The sequence below is a fragment of the Cynocephalus volans genome, chromosome X (assembly GCF_027409185.1).
Source record: "Cynocephalus volans isolate mCynVol1 chromosome X, mCynVol1.pri, whole genome shotgun sequence".
NCBI classification, from domain to species: Eukaryota; Metazoa; Chordata; class Mammalia; order Dermoptera; family Cynocephalidae; genus Cynocephalus; species Cynocephalus volans.
This window is the reverse complement of record NC_084478.1, coordinates 122,450,748-122,464,497: the sequence shown is the minus strand read 5'-3', so window position 1 is coordinate 122,464,497 and position 13,750 is coordinate 122,450,748. Positions and strand designations below refer to the sequence as shown.

Here is a 13,750-nt window from a genome sequence, read left to right as displayed (position 1 = left end):
CAACAGTTCCAATGAGAGCGTTCAAATGTCCTACAATCTGGTTTGTCAATAGCCAAGAGGTTCAGTTTGCTGGGCAAGCAGGAGTCTTTAGGTGGCAACAAAATACATGGCATTGTGGAAGGGTGGCAGAGTTGTGGTTCCAGAAAGCTTGGTTTGTGTCGAAACTAGACCCTAGCCAAAAGGTAAAGCAGGATCCAGCCTCTAGGAGGAGAATATTGGCAGGCTAATTATAGGAATGCGATTAGGACTTCAGCCAAAGGCTCTACATCAATAGGGAACTAGGATACAGACAAATGAGGGTGAGGGTGAGGGTGAAAGGCTTGGGCTCAATCGTAGGCACATAAGATACAGGACTTGGGCCAACAAACTCAACCCGGATCTCACCCATTGTTGGGTATAGGATTCCCAGTACACTGCCAGCATTGTTTTCATTGGCTCAGACTGGGCAGTTTTGCCTACAGGCTTTCAGTACTCTTGGGGATTGATCCCAGCTGCAGAAAGTGCCTGTCTGAAAGTGCTTCTCTGAAAGTCCCTGATGAAAAGAATTGTTTTTATCATTGTTGGATCACGTTTGGTGAGGGTTCATTTCCTCATAAACAAGATCTGGTTGTTTTGATTTCCAGAAGCAGATGAGTTCATGACTGTCTGTTAAGTGGTATCATGGTTCCCCATCCATATTTTAAAAGTTAGTGCATGGTCTAAATCAGTAAGGCTGGGGGTGAGAGGGATATAAGTTTACAAAGTGACTTCCTGGGCTCCTCTTACTGGTGAGCTGGGTTATTTGCCCTCACTGGGGCTCGAGAACGTTTGGCAAGGCAATCTCTTGTGAAGTGACCAGCTTGGTTGCAGTAGAGGCACAACTTAGTTTCTTGTTGGCGGGCTCGTTTGGCTGGGGTGAGAGGTGGCTGGCCTCCCCGCAGCTGTATAGGTTCTTCTTTAGGTAGTAGACATGTGGGGCTGGAGAGGGCTTGGTTGTGGATCAGGGAAGCCAACATTGGGAGCTGGGTCTCTGACTGCAGGAGTTCTGGCCTGTCACTACGTTTCTTGTCCAACTGAATACACTGAGTAATCAGGTCTGGGAGGTTATCCATCATATCCATAACACTCTCTTCATCCTGGATGCGGTCAGCTAGTCCCTCTTGGAACTGATCATTCTGACTGATTTCATTACAGCTCAGATTTTGAGCAAGGAGTTGGAAAGCAGTGGTGTCCTGCTGGGAAGAGTTGTCCCCTTTCTCAACCTTAGCATTCATCAGAGAGTTCATCTCTTCTTTTGTGGGTTCACAAAACTGCTTCTGAAACTCAAGAACAATGTTCTCATATTGCTTCAGCATAGTACTCTGGTCAGCCCCAGATATGACCCCATAACTTTCCATCTGCTGAGATAGGTAGTCAAAAAAGAGCTTGACCTGGACATCATTTTCAGGATTGGTGATCTGAAGAGCTGTCAAGTAGGTAGTAACCTGAGCAAGAAACTCTGAAAAACTGGCAGGGTCACCATGAAACTGGGTGAAATGCTCCAGTGAGCAGGGTACAGGTATCACTGGGGTACCCAAGGCAGGCATGACTCGGCCCCTCAGAGCAGGTTCCTCCTTAGTCAAATGCTGCATTTGTGGCTGCAAAATCAGTTTCTCTGACTGAATAAAGGAAGGCTCTACCTGCAAGGTAGGTGGTGATTCTGTGCACTTCTCCATTATATCGCCTGGAATCAGGTGAAACTGAGTAGAATTGAGTACCAGTACTGGAGGCCAATGAACAGAGAGTGGGTTTGCTCTGTGATCAGAGAGGCAGTGTCACAAGCAAGTAGCCAAAGCTGTTAGTCATGAAGAAAACACTAGGGGATGCTGACAGCTGAGTTGCAGAGATGCCAAAAATTGTCCACTACTCAATGTTTCCTCTTCTTCATGGATAATGCCAACATTCTGCAATTCAGAAGAAATAAATTACCTTAGAACACATAGAAGATTTGCGATTAAAAAGATATAACAGTAACAGTACTTTTCTCTTCTCCCTCCCTTTCCTTGTGATACAGGGGCAATTTGCCCTCAGACTAAGCCTTGATTCTTTTTTTTAGATGCTCCAACCATTCATTATTTTATTTTTTCTTTTATTATTATTTTAAAAATTTATTTATTAATATTTTTTTACATTCTAAGATGTTGTTGAGGAGCAGTTGGGGAGGAGGAGGCGAGGAAAGTGGGGAGGGAAATAGGCTGGGAGAAGGGCGAAAGGGGGGGGTGTGGTTGAGGCCCATGGCATCCTCCTTATTCTGGCAGGGGAAACCAAAGGACTTCCAGCAGCGGCTTGGTTGCTACTGGGCGGCTTTGCTGTTGTATGCAGATGTCAGGGGGTTGTGGCCGAAGCCTTCATCCCCCCACTGCCCTGGCTCAGAGGCCCAGGCTGTTTCTGGTGGCGGCTCGGTGGTCATTGCTTAGCTGGCTGCAGATGTTAGGGGGCATGGCTGAGGTCCTCAGCTCCCCACCACCTGGCTCGGGAGTCTGGGGCACTTCCTGCAGCAGCTTGGTGGTCATCACAGGCTGTTTGTGGATGTCGGGGGGGCATGGCTGAGGCCCTCCGTCTCCCACTACCCTGGCTTGGGAGCTTGGAGCGCTTCCAGCAGTGGCCTGGTGGTTATTGCTGAGCTGGGTGCAGTTGTCGGGGGGGGGCATGGCTGAGGCCCACAACCCTTCCCCCTCCCCAGCTTGGGAACCCAGGGGGCTTCTGGTCCTTCTAGGTTTTATAGGTGTTCTTTGGTGGTGTTAGACCTTTACTAGTTAATATCAAACTTTGTCTCTGATCTGTGGGTATTTTGTTTTTTCTTTCAGTTCTGTGTTGGATTATTTGCTGTTCCTACCACTTAAAGTCTGCACTGGAACTAATTTGTTGTCCTTTGCTTACTTCTAAAATCAGGGAACTTCCTAAGGGAACCAGCACTTGAGCCCTGTGGTTGAGCTAAATTGCTGCTTTGCTGCTGATTCTCTGTGGAAGGCTTTTTGTGCAGCTCAGGGTTTAATTGCTGACCTTGTAAGCACTTCTGGGTCTTGTGAGGTCCAGTACACCTGAGTTCTGTGGAAACTCTGGTCTGGGCTGGGATCTTTTCAGCAAACTGCTTCCCCTGCAGTTCTGTACAGTCTTCACTGAGTGGTCCTGTGCTGATTGGGGGGCAGATCAGCTGTCCTTACTATGCCCCAGTGTTCTCCCAGTGGGCCAGTTTCCTCCAGCCCCCACACTCCAAACACTTCCCATGGGACAGGCCATGCGCCGGTACCTTGCGACGACTCACTGGCCTCTGAGTGGCTCCTTTTTTCAGTTGTCTGTGACCCCTCACTCCTACGTGAGTCTCCGGGAATCCTGTTATTGGTCTTGCTGGCCCGGGTGCCACCAAGGCCCTCTTCTCCCCTGCCACCTCCAAACAACTTCATCTGAAGGGCACAGCTGTGGCTTTTGCCAGCTTTTGCTCTGTGCACTCACCAGGGCCAGCTCGAAAAGGTGGGAGCGGTTCTTTCTTTCTCTAATCATGTCTTCTCCTGCCTTCATGAACTCCATAGGTCTCTCTTCCTCTTCCCCTGAGCTCTGGTGGCCCCAGCTTGGCTGTCATTGCTTTTTAATAGTTACCAGTTGGTTGATTTGTGAGAGAGAGTGACACTGGGGACTGCCTATTCTGCCATCTTTGTGCCTTGATTCTAAATTATCTTTTTTTCATCACAGAGTCAAAGAATTTTACAATCCAAGGAGAGCTTAGAGATCATATAGGCCAAATTCATAATTTCACAGACGAGAAAACAGAGTCAGAGAGGTAAAGATGTTTGCCAAAGGTCACATAGTTGGCTAATATCAGAGCTGACATGTCATCAGGGCTGCTATCTAAAACAGCATGTCCTCCAGCACCACAAAGTGCTTATTTTCATGTACTGCTTGGTCATGATGATGGTTCATGCCCCTGGCTATTCAAAATGTGATCTGGAAACAAGCAGCATCGGCATCACCAGGGAGCTTGTTAGAAAAGCAGAATCTCAGGCCTCACTCCAGACTTACTGAATCAGTAGGAGAACACTCTTACTGAATCATCAGAGAACACTTAGCCTGAATTGGAAGAATCACTGGTTGGACTTGACTTTCAGTGCTATAAGCCCAGCCTGCATTGCTATAGGGATCTGATTGCTGTGATGGTGGTTAACCCATTTTTTTTCTGGCTTCCTAGTCCCTGTCTGAGGTCACATTTTGTTGCCATGGAAATGATTAAGACATCACAGGCAAGATGAAGAGGTAAACTTGAAAACCTAGCAAACAAGAACTATTTTTGAAAGTATAAAGATCAAAATGTTCAGCAGTCCTCCCTGCATTGATAACAAGAATAAAGCAACCAGTAGAAGTTAAAAACAACCCACAAGCATATGGCATATCAGTTGAACTATTCTGCACTTCAATTCCTCTCATTGCCCTTCCCTTGTGTAACATACTATTTAAATATATTTAAATTAGTCACTGATGGACAAAAAATGTGTACAATTGAATCTTTAAAATGTAAAACTTGATTCCCTAGGTTCTGTTTCATGGTTCCTCCTCTCTAGACCTATGGAAAACTTATTGAAAGACTGAAATAGTGTAAGATTGGGGATCAGAAACTGTGATCCAAACACTAGCATTAATCAGTTGGATGACCTTGAAGAACTCATTTGTATCTCAGTTTCCTTTTTAATCTACTGAGGATGACTATTTTGTTTATCTCAGAGGGTTGTTGCATCAATGAAATAATAGATAGGTGCTCTGAGTGGCAAAAAATGAAATTGTTTGTAGCTTGAACAATGCCCAGTGGTGAGGCCCTTATCACATATTGCTAAAGTAGGGAAATACTGCCATACCCTTCTTTTTTTCTTTCTTTCTATATCTCACCCGTCTAGTCTCCTGATCTACCTTCCAGACCTCTTCCACTTTCCAGGTACCTGTCCATGAACTCATTCCTGCTACTCCAGCTAGATGTCAACTGATAGCTAAGATGTTAGTTAGTAAGGTTTAATGTTTGGCCTTTCTCAAGGAATTTATTTTTTTCTCAAACTTTAATGTGCATAAGAATCAACTCAATCCCAATCCCTAGCAATTCTGATTCAGTAGGTCCGGGGTGGATCAAGCTGTCCAGTTGATTCCTGATGCAGGTGGTCCCAGTGCAAAACACTGTCCTGATGAACCTCGAGGTATAAAGCCATACCACTAGCAACACAGAGAAGTAGGAATGTGGGCAGACATATTTGGAGGTAGAAGGTTGACCCTCAAATGACATTAAATAGGTGGTACACTAGTCTACCTCCACATAAAGCCCACAAGAGCCCACAATGTCCTTCACAACTGCTCATCTATCCCACGCAGTAGAGTTCAAGAGTTAAGCATGTAGGTTCTAAAGTCAAGCTGACCTGGGTCCAAATCCTGGCTTGACCAAAAGCTGTGTGACTCTGGGCAAGTTATTTAACCTCTTTGGGAATAAATTTCTGAACTTTAAAATAGAGATGATTACATTATTTACCTCATAGTGTTGTGAGGATTAAATGAGGTGAAAAGAAATTAGCACAGCTTCAAGCATATGGCAAGTCCTCCATAAATGTTAGCTATCATTATTCTAGGTCCACAGTCTGTTATCTAATTGTGTTTTAGAATTGAGAATTTAATTTTTTTTAGATTTTTAGAAAGGTAACATGGAGTATGTACTGTTTGTTACATAACACCTCCAGCAGTGTCTGGGGAAACATCCCATAAGTAAGCCATTAATATTCCTGCAAGAAAAAAAAAATGTCTAAATATTCATACTAAAAGGGATAAAGACTAAGTTCATGTCAATTCAGGCCAAGTTTTGCTGCCAAATGAGTTTTGGCACCAAATTAATGAAAAAATCACCTCCATCTTACAGAGCTTTTTGATTTCAGAATTGAGATGAGGGATTGTGGACCTCTATCAAACTCTTCTTTTGGTTGGAAAGGTACAATTATAATTCTTCCTTCCCTGTCCCTGCTTTCTGCCCTTTCCCTCCACCCTCAGAAGTTCCAGAATCTCTGCTGAGGTCTTCTGTTTTTTTAGAGAATTACGTGTTCAAGGTGGCACAGCATTTAATTTTCCTAATTATGTAGCACTGATGAAACATTTGCTAAAATTATAAGCATTAGCTGAAATGCAAATCATCCCATGGAACTGTTGTCAATGGCAATTGCTTAATCCCTTAAAGAAAATCTCCCTTGCCTTATCATTTTGGAAACTGCTCTCCTTTTGGAGGTCAGTGGCCTTTTATTGGATTACCCCAGAGGATCCTGGGGAAGAGTACCAGGCTTCAGGAGGTCCAGATCACAGCACGGAAGAACCAAAGTAGAAACAGAGCTGGAACTTCAAACACACAGGCTTGAGGGACCAGATTGGTGAGCTTGCACTAGGTCTGACACAAAACTGCATGCCTTTAAGCTTTTATGTAATAGGTATGTGTTTCAACCACAAAAACACACAAAAAATAAGTTTAATAAACTATTGGAGGTCATTTTGGTGTTTGTGTTCAATTTGGCTCAAAGCCATGGTCAAAAATTTCCCTGGACATAAAACTATTCTGTTCTGGAGTCCCCTGAGACCTTATCTGGAGAAAGGCCTGCAGTAACCTGTTGTATATAAGAGAGCTTTGTGACCTTACTCTGCTTTAATTTCAAGCTGTTCTATACAACCCATTGGAGGAGGAGCTTTGACCTAGGATCACATAACCACTCAAAGCAGATGTACTAATAACTTTTGAGCTCCAGACCTTCTAAGGAATGCTATGGCCATGGGAGCTAAACTGAGACATAACTAACCCTCAAAGGGTGACCAGAGGGGCAAACTGTTTGAACTTGTTTGAAGACCTGGGTGTGAGCCTAGTTCTGACACCCTCCAGATCAACAACCTTGGGCAAGTCACTCCCTCTCTCTGGGCCTCAGGTTCTTTCTTTATTTTTTTTTAAAATTTCATTTTGTCAATATACATTGTGGTTGATTATTATTGCCCCTTGCCAAAACCTCCCTCCCTCCTCCCTCTCCTCCCTCCGCCGCAACAATGTCCTTTCTGTTTGCTTGTCGTATCAACTTAAAGTAATTGTAGTTGTTATATCTTCTTCCCCCCACCCCCACGGTTTTCTTTGTGTGTGTGTGTGTGTGTGTGTGTGTGAATTTATATATTAATTTTTTAGCTCCCACCAATAAGTGAGAACATGTGGTATTTCTCTTTCTGTGCCTGACTCGTTTCACTTAATATAATTCTCTCAAGGTCAATCCATGTTGTTGCAAATGGCAGTATTTCATTTGTTTTTATAGCTGAGTAGTATTCCATTGTGTAGATGGACCACATTTTCTGTATCCACTCATCCCATGATGGACATATGGGCTGGTTCCAACTCTTGGCTATTGTAAAGAGTGCTGCAATGAACATTGGGGAACAGGTATACCTTCAACTTGATGATTTCCATTCCTCTGGGTATATTCCCAGCAGTGGGATAGCTGGGTCATATGATAGATCTATCTGCAATTATTTGAGGAACCTCCATAGCATTTTCCATTGAGGCTGCACCATTTTGCAGTCCCACCAACAATGTATGAGAGCTCCTTTTTCTCTGCAACCTCGCCAGCATTTATCGTTCAGAGTCTTTTGGATTTTAGCCATCCTAACTGGGGATAGATGGTATCTCAGTGTGGTTTTGATTTGCATTTCCCGGATGCTGAGTGATGTTGAGCATTTTTTCATATGTCTGTTAGCCATTTGTATATCTTCCTTAGAGAAATGCCTACTTAGCTCTTTTGCCCATTTTTTAATTGGGTTGCTTGTTTTTTTCTTGTAAAGTTGTTTGAGTTCCTTATATATTCTGGATATTAATCCTTTGTCAGATGTATATTTTGCAAATATTTTCTCCCACTCTGTTGGTTGTCTTTTAACTCTGTTAATTGTTTCTTTTGCTGTGCAGAAGCTTTTTAGTTTGATATAATCCCATTTGTTTATTTTTCCTTTGGTTGCCTGTGCTCTTGGGGTCGTATTCATGAAGTCTGTGCCCAGTCCTATTTCCTGAAGTATTTCTCCTATGTTTTCTTTAAGAAGTTTTATTGTTTCAGGGTGTATATTTAAATCCTTAATCCATTTTGAGTTGATTTTAGTATATGGTGAGAGGTATGGATCTAGTTTCATTCTCCTGCATATGGATATCCAGTTATCCCAGCACCATTTGCTGAAGAGGCAGTCCCTTCCCCAGTGAATAGGCTTGGTGCCTTTGTCAAAGATCAGATGGCAGTAAGTGTGTGGGTTGATTTCTGGATTCTCTATTCTATTCGATTGATCAGTGTGTCTGTTTTTATGCCAGTACCATACTGTTTTGGTTATTATAGCTTTGTAGTATAGCTTAAAGTCAGGTAGTGTTATGCCTCCAGCTTTATTTTTTTTGCTCAGCATTGCTTTGGCTATGCGTGGTCTTTTATTATTCCATATAAATGTCTGGATAGTTCTTTCCATTTCTGAGAAAAATGTATTTGGAATTTTGATGGGGATTGCATTGAATTTGTATATCACTTTGGGTAGTATGGACATTTTCACTATGTTGATTCTTCCAATCCAAGAGCATGGGATATCTTTCCATCTTCTTGTATCCTCTCTAATTTCTCTCAGCAGTGGTTTGTAGTTCTCATTATAGAGATTTTTCACCTCCTTGGTTAACTCAATTCCTAAGTATTTTATTTTTTTGGTGGCTATTGTAAATGGGCAGGCTTTCTTGATTTCTCGTTCTGCATGTTCACTATTGGAGAAAAGAAATGCTACTGATTTTTGTGTGTTGATTTTGTATCCTGCTACTGTACTGAAATCATTTATCAATTCCAAGAGTTTTTTTGTAGGGGTTTTAGGCTGTTCAGTGTATAGGATCATGTCATCTGCAAACAGGGACAGTTTGACTTCATCTTTTCCAATCTGGATGCCCTTTATTTCCTTCTCTTCTCTGATTGCTCTGGCTAGTACTTCCAACACTATGTTGAATAGGAGTGGTGAGAGTGGGCATCCTTGTCTAGTTCCTGTTCTTAAAGGAGAAGCTTTCAGCTTTTCCCCATTCAGGATGATATTGGCAGTGGGTTTGTCATATATGGCTTTAATTATGTTGAGATACTTTCCCTCTATACCTAACTTATAGAGGGTCTTTGTCATGAATGAGTGCTGAACTTTATCAAATGCTCTTTCAGCATCTATAGAGATGATCATATGGTCCTTGTGTTTGACTTTATTAATATGGCGTATCACATTTATTGATTTGCGTATGTTGAACCAACCTTGCATCCCTGGGATGAATCCCACTTGATCGTGGTGAAAATTTTACATATGTGTTGCTGTATTCTGTTTGCTAGTATTTTAGTGAGGATTTTTGCATCTATATTCATCAAGGATGTCAGACTGTAGTTTTCTTTTTTGGTTATATCTTTATCTGGTTTTGGTATCAGGATGATGTTTGCTTCATAGAATAAGTTTGGGAGATTTGCGTCTGTTTCAATCTTTTGGAATAGTTTGTAAAGAATTGGTGTCAATTCCTCTTTGAATGTTTGGTAAAATTCTGCTGTGAATCCATCTGGTTCTGGGCTTTTCTTTGTTGGGAGCCTTCTTGATAACAGCTTCAATCTCCTTTATTGTTTTTGGTCTGTTCAAATTTTCTACGTCTTCATGGTTCAGTTTTGCGAGCTTGTGTGTATCCAGAAATTTATCCATTTCCTTCCAATTTTCAAATTTGTTGGCGTATAGTTGTTTATAGTAGTCTCGAATGATTCCTTGTATTTCTGATGAATCAGTTGTCATATCGCCTTTTTCATTTCTAATTTTTATTATTTGAATCTTCTCTCTTCTTTTTTTTTTTTTGTTAGCCATGCTAATGGTTTGTCAATTTTATTTATCTTTTCAAAAAACCAACTTTTTGATTCATTGATCTTTTGTATTGTTTTTCGGGTTTCAATTTCATTAAGTTCTGCTCTTATCTAAATGATTTCTTTCCGTCTGCTAACTTTAGGTTTGGATTGTTCTTGTTTTTCTAGTTCTTTAAGGTGAAGTGTTAGGTTATTCACTTGCCATCTTTCCATTCTTCTGAGGTGAGCATTTAATGCAATAAATTTCCCCCTTAATACTGCTTTTGCAGTATCCCACAGGTTTTGGTATGATGTATCATTATTTTCATTAGTTTCAATAAATTTTTTGATTTCCTGCTTGATTTCTTCTTGGACCCATATGTCACTAAGTAGAATGCTGTTTAATTTCCATGTGTTTGTATAGTTTCCAGAGTTTTGTTTGTTATTAATTTCTAGTTTTAATCCATTGTGGTCTGAGAAAATACATGGGATAATTCCAATTTTTTTAAATTTATTGAGACTTGATTTGTGACCTGATTTGTGATCTATCCTGGAGAATGATCCATGTGCTGATGAGAAGAATGAATATTCTGAGTTTGCTGATGGAATGCTCTGTAGATATCTGCCAATTCCAATTGGTCTAGAGTATTGTTTAGATCTTGTGTTTCTCTACTGATTCTTTGCCTAGATGATCTGTCTAATATTGACAGTGGGGTGTTCAGATCCCCTGCTATTATGGTATTAGTGTCTGTTTCCTTCTTTAGGTTGAATAGAGTTTGTTTTATAAATCTGGCTGCTCCAACATTGGATGCGTACATATTTATGATCGTCATGTTTTCTTGATGCATCAGTCCTTTTATCATTAAGTAGTGTCCCTCGTTGTCTCTTTTTATGGTTTTTAGTTTAAAGTCTATACTGTGAGATATAGGAATAGCTACTCCAGCTCGTTTTTCTTTTCTGTTTGCATGGTAAATCTTTTTCCATCCTTTCATTCTTAGTCTATGTGAATCTTTATGGGTGAGGTGGGTCTCTTGTAGGCAGCATATGGTTGGGTCCTCCTTTTTAATCCAGTCAGCCAGTCTTTGTCTTTTGATTGGGGAATTTAAGCCTTTTACATTAAGAGTTGTTATTGAAAGGTGTTGATTTATTCCTAGCACTTTATTGGCTGTTTGGTCGTCTTAGGTGTCTTTTGTTCCTTGCTTTCTGATTTACTGTTTGGTTTCTGTGTTTGTTGGTTCCTTAGGTTGTAGATAGCATTTTTGTTTGTTTGTTTTCTCTTCATGTATGCCATTTTTATTATACTAGTGGGTTTTGATTTTTCTTGGGTTTCTATGGCAGTGGTAGTTATTTTTCAGGAACCAAACCCAGTACTCCCTTGAGGATTTCTTGTAAGGGTGGTCATGTGGTAATGTACTACCGCAGTTTTTGTTTGTCTGAGAAATATACTATTTGCCCTTCATTTTGGAAGGATAGCCTTGCAGGGTAGAATATTCTTGGCTGGCAATCTTTGTGTTTTAGTATTTTGAATATATCATCCCATTCCTTTCTAGCTTTTAGGGTTTGTGATGAAAAGTCTGATGTTAGCCTGATTGGGGCTCCCTTATAGGTGATTTGATGCTTCTCTCTTACAGCTTTTAAGATTCTCTCTTTGTCTCTGAGTTTTGCCAATTTGACTATAACGTGTCTTGGAGAAGGCCTTTTTGGGTTGAATACATTTGGAGATCGTTGAGCTTCCTGGATCTGAAGATCTGTGATTTTTCCTATACCTGGGAAGTTTTCTGCCACTATTTTGTTGAATATGTTTTCAATGGAATCTCCGTTTTCCTCCCCTTCTGGGATACCCATGACTCGGATATTTGAGCACTTAAGGTTGTCTGATATCTCTCTCAGATTTTCTTCAATGTCTTTGATTCTTTTTTCTTTTTTTTTTTGTCTGCGTGTGTTATTTCAAACAGCCCATCTTCAAGTTCAGAGGTTCTCTCTTCAACTTCAACAAGCCTCCTGGTTAAACTCTCCATTGTGTTTTTTATTTCACTGAATAACTTCTTCAGTTCGGCAAGTTCTGCTACATATTTTTTCAGGACATTGATTTCCTTGTACATTTCCTCTTTCAGGTCCTGTATACTTTTCCTCATTTCATCATGATGTCTAGCTGAGTTTTCTTGTATCTCATTCAGTTTCCTTAGAATTATCACTCGAAATTCCTTGTCAGTCATTTCAAGGTCTTCTTGTTCTATAGGATCTAGAGTTTGAGATTTATTAACTTTTGTTGGTGTACTTTCTTGATTTTTTGTATTTCTGGTATCTTTTTTTTGATGTTTATTCATTGTGGCAGGGGGTTTCACAGTCCACCGTTTTGAGACTATTGACTAACTAAGATGTGGCTGTGGTTGCCAATTTGGTATGGCTACCTCTGTGACTGCTCAGTTGGCCTCTAGTGCCTTGTGTGTATGGTTGCCTCGGGTCTTGGGCCTCTCTGGGGAGCCACCACTCTGGTCAGCTTGGACTTTGCTGGGCTGCTGGATCATGGGGCGGTACCGCAGGGTGTGTGGTCTCTGCTGAGCTTCCACTTCCTTTCGAGGACTTCTCCCTGTTCCGTGTGCTCTGTCCCGGGCTGCTGGATCATGCAGTGGTGGCCCCACATGGTGTGTGGTTTCTGTTGAGTCTCCGCCTCCCTAGCCGGACGTGCCCCCACTCTGTGCACACTAGGCTGGGCTGCTGGATCTCGCAGTGGCAGCCCCGCAGGGTGTGTGTTTTCTGCCGAGTCTCTGCCTCCCTAGCCGGACGTCTCCCTGCTCTGTGCACACTGGGCTGGGCTGGGACGTGTCTTCTGCAACCCTCATCTATCGGCTGGGCCTTCAAGACCCTGCTTGGCACCGCCTCGCCCAGGAAGTCTACCAGGTTTCTGCTAGGCACAGATGACCTGGGTGCCTTTGTGGCACTGTGTAGATCTTTCTCAGGACTTATCACCTTCCTCCTGGTATCACGGTTATTTTTGTACTTGTCTTATCTCCCACACCAGAATGTGAGCTCCTCGGGGGAGGAGCCTGCAGCACACGGTTCACCTTTGAATCCCCCCGGCGTGGACCGACTCCAGTGCCTGCCCACAGTCAGCTCTCCGGCAGGTTCAAGCGAACTTGGGAACTCTCCAACCACAGTATTCCTAACCAGAAATCAGTTAGGCATTTTTCCGAACTGGTGGCCGCAGAGATGGTATCTGCCTCCCGGTAACAGGAAGTTTACCGGGGGCCGGAGCCCAGGGTGAGGTGGAGTGACAGTTGGCCCAGCCCGTACTTCCTTGCCCTACCGACACTGGCCGGGGACACCCCACGCCACCATCCCTGCCAGAGAACTGCAGAGGGAGTGGGAGGGGAGGCCAGCCCGCAGGCCCTGGGAAGCCCCGTGCCAGGGCAACCAAGTGGGAAGGCTCAGTGAGGAGCCGAGCCGGGCGAGGAGGACAGGCCTGGCTGAGCCAGGCTGGAGCCACCACCACCTGAGAAAATGGAGGCAGCCCCGGGGCTGGTGAGTGCCCCGGTGGAGCAGGCAGAAGCCGGGCAGGCATCCGCCCCCCCCGAGCGGGGCCAGGCCGGGGGTCACTCACGGGGCTGGGCCGGGCCGTGGGGCTTCCTCTCTGCCTCCACGTTTCACCATCCCCGTCCTCGGCCGCCACCGCCTTGGGCTGCTCACTCGGTCCCACAGTGCGGCTTGGGCGCTCCCAGGAATCTTCTTTTATGCCGGCCTGAAACCTCGAATCCTGAATAGGGCAGCTGGCCGCTGCAGCTAAGAAGCAGTTCTTTTCCTGCTCCACACTTCAAAGCTGTTGCCTGTAAATGAGGCAGCCTCTCCTGCCAAGGGCAAAGTGGTGGTCAGCCCCCACGACTGGCCACCAG

General features: G+C 43.3%; 1 protein-coding gene across 4 annotated transcripts in view; it reads right to left on the bottom strand.

The window, feature by feature from the left end:
* Window positions 1-427: 427 nt before the first annotated feature.
* The window catches only part of RTL4 (retrotransposon Gag like 4), a 290,846-nt gene continuing 277,523 nt past the window's right edge, over window positions 428-13,750 (bottom strand). For all 4 annotated transcript variants that reach the window (XM_063083535.1, XM_063083534.1, XM_063083536.1 and 1 more), the window contains one exon: window positions 428-1,922. In XM_063083535.1, the coding sequence (XP_062939605.1) occupies window positions 762-1,694 (933 nt within the window). In that variant the 5' untranslated portion in view covers window positions 1,695-1,922 and the 3' untranslated portion in view covers window positions 428-761. The remainder of the gene's footprint in view (window positions 1,923-13,750) is intronic.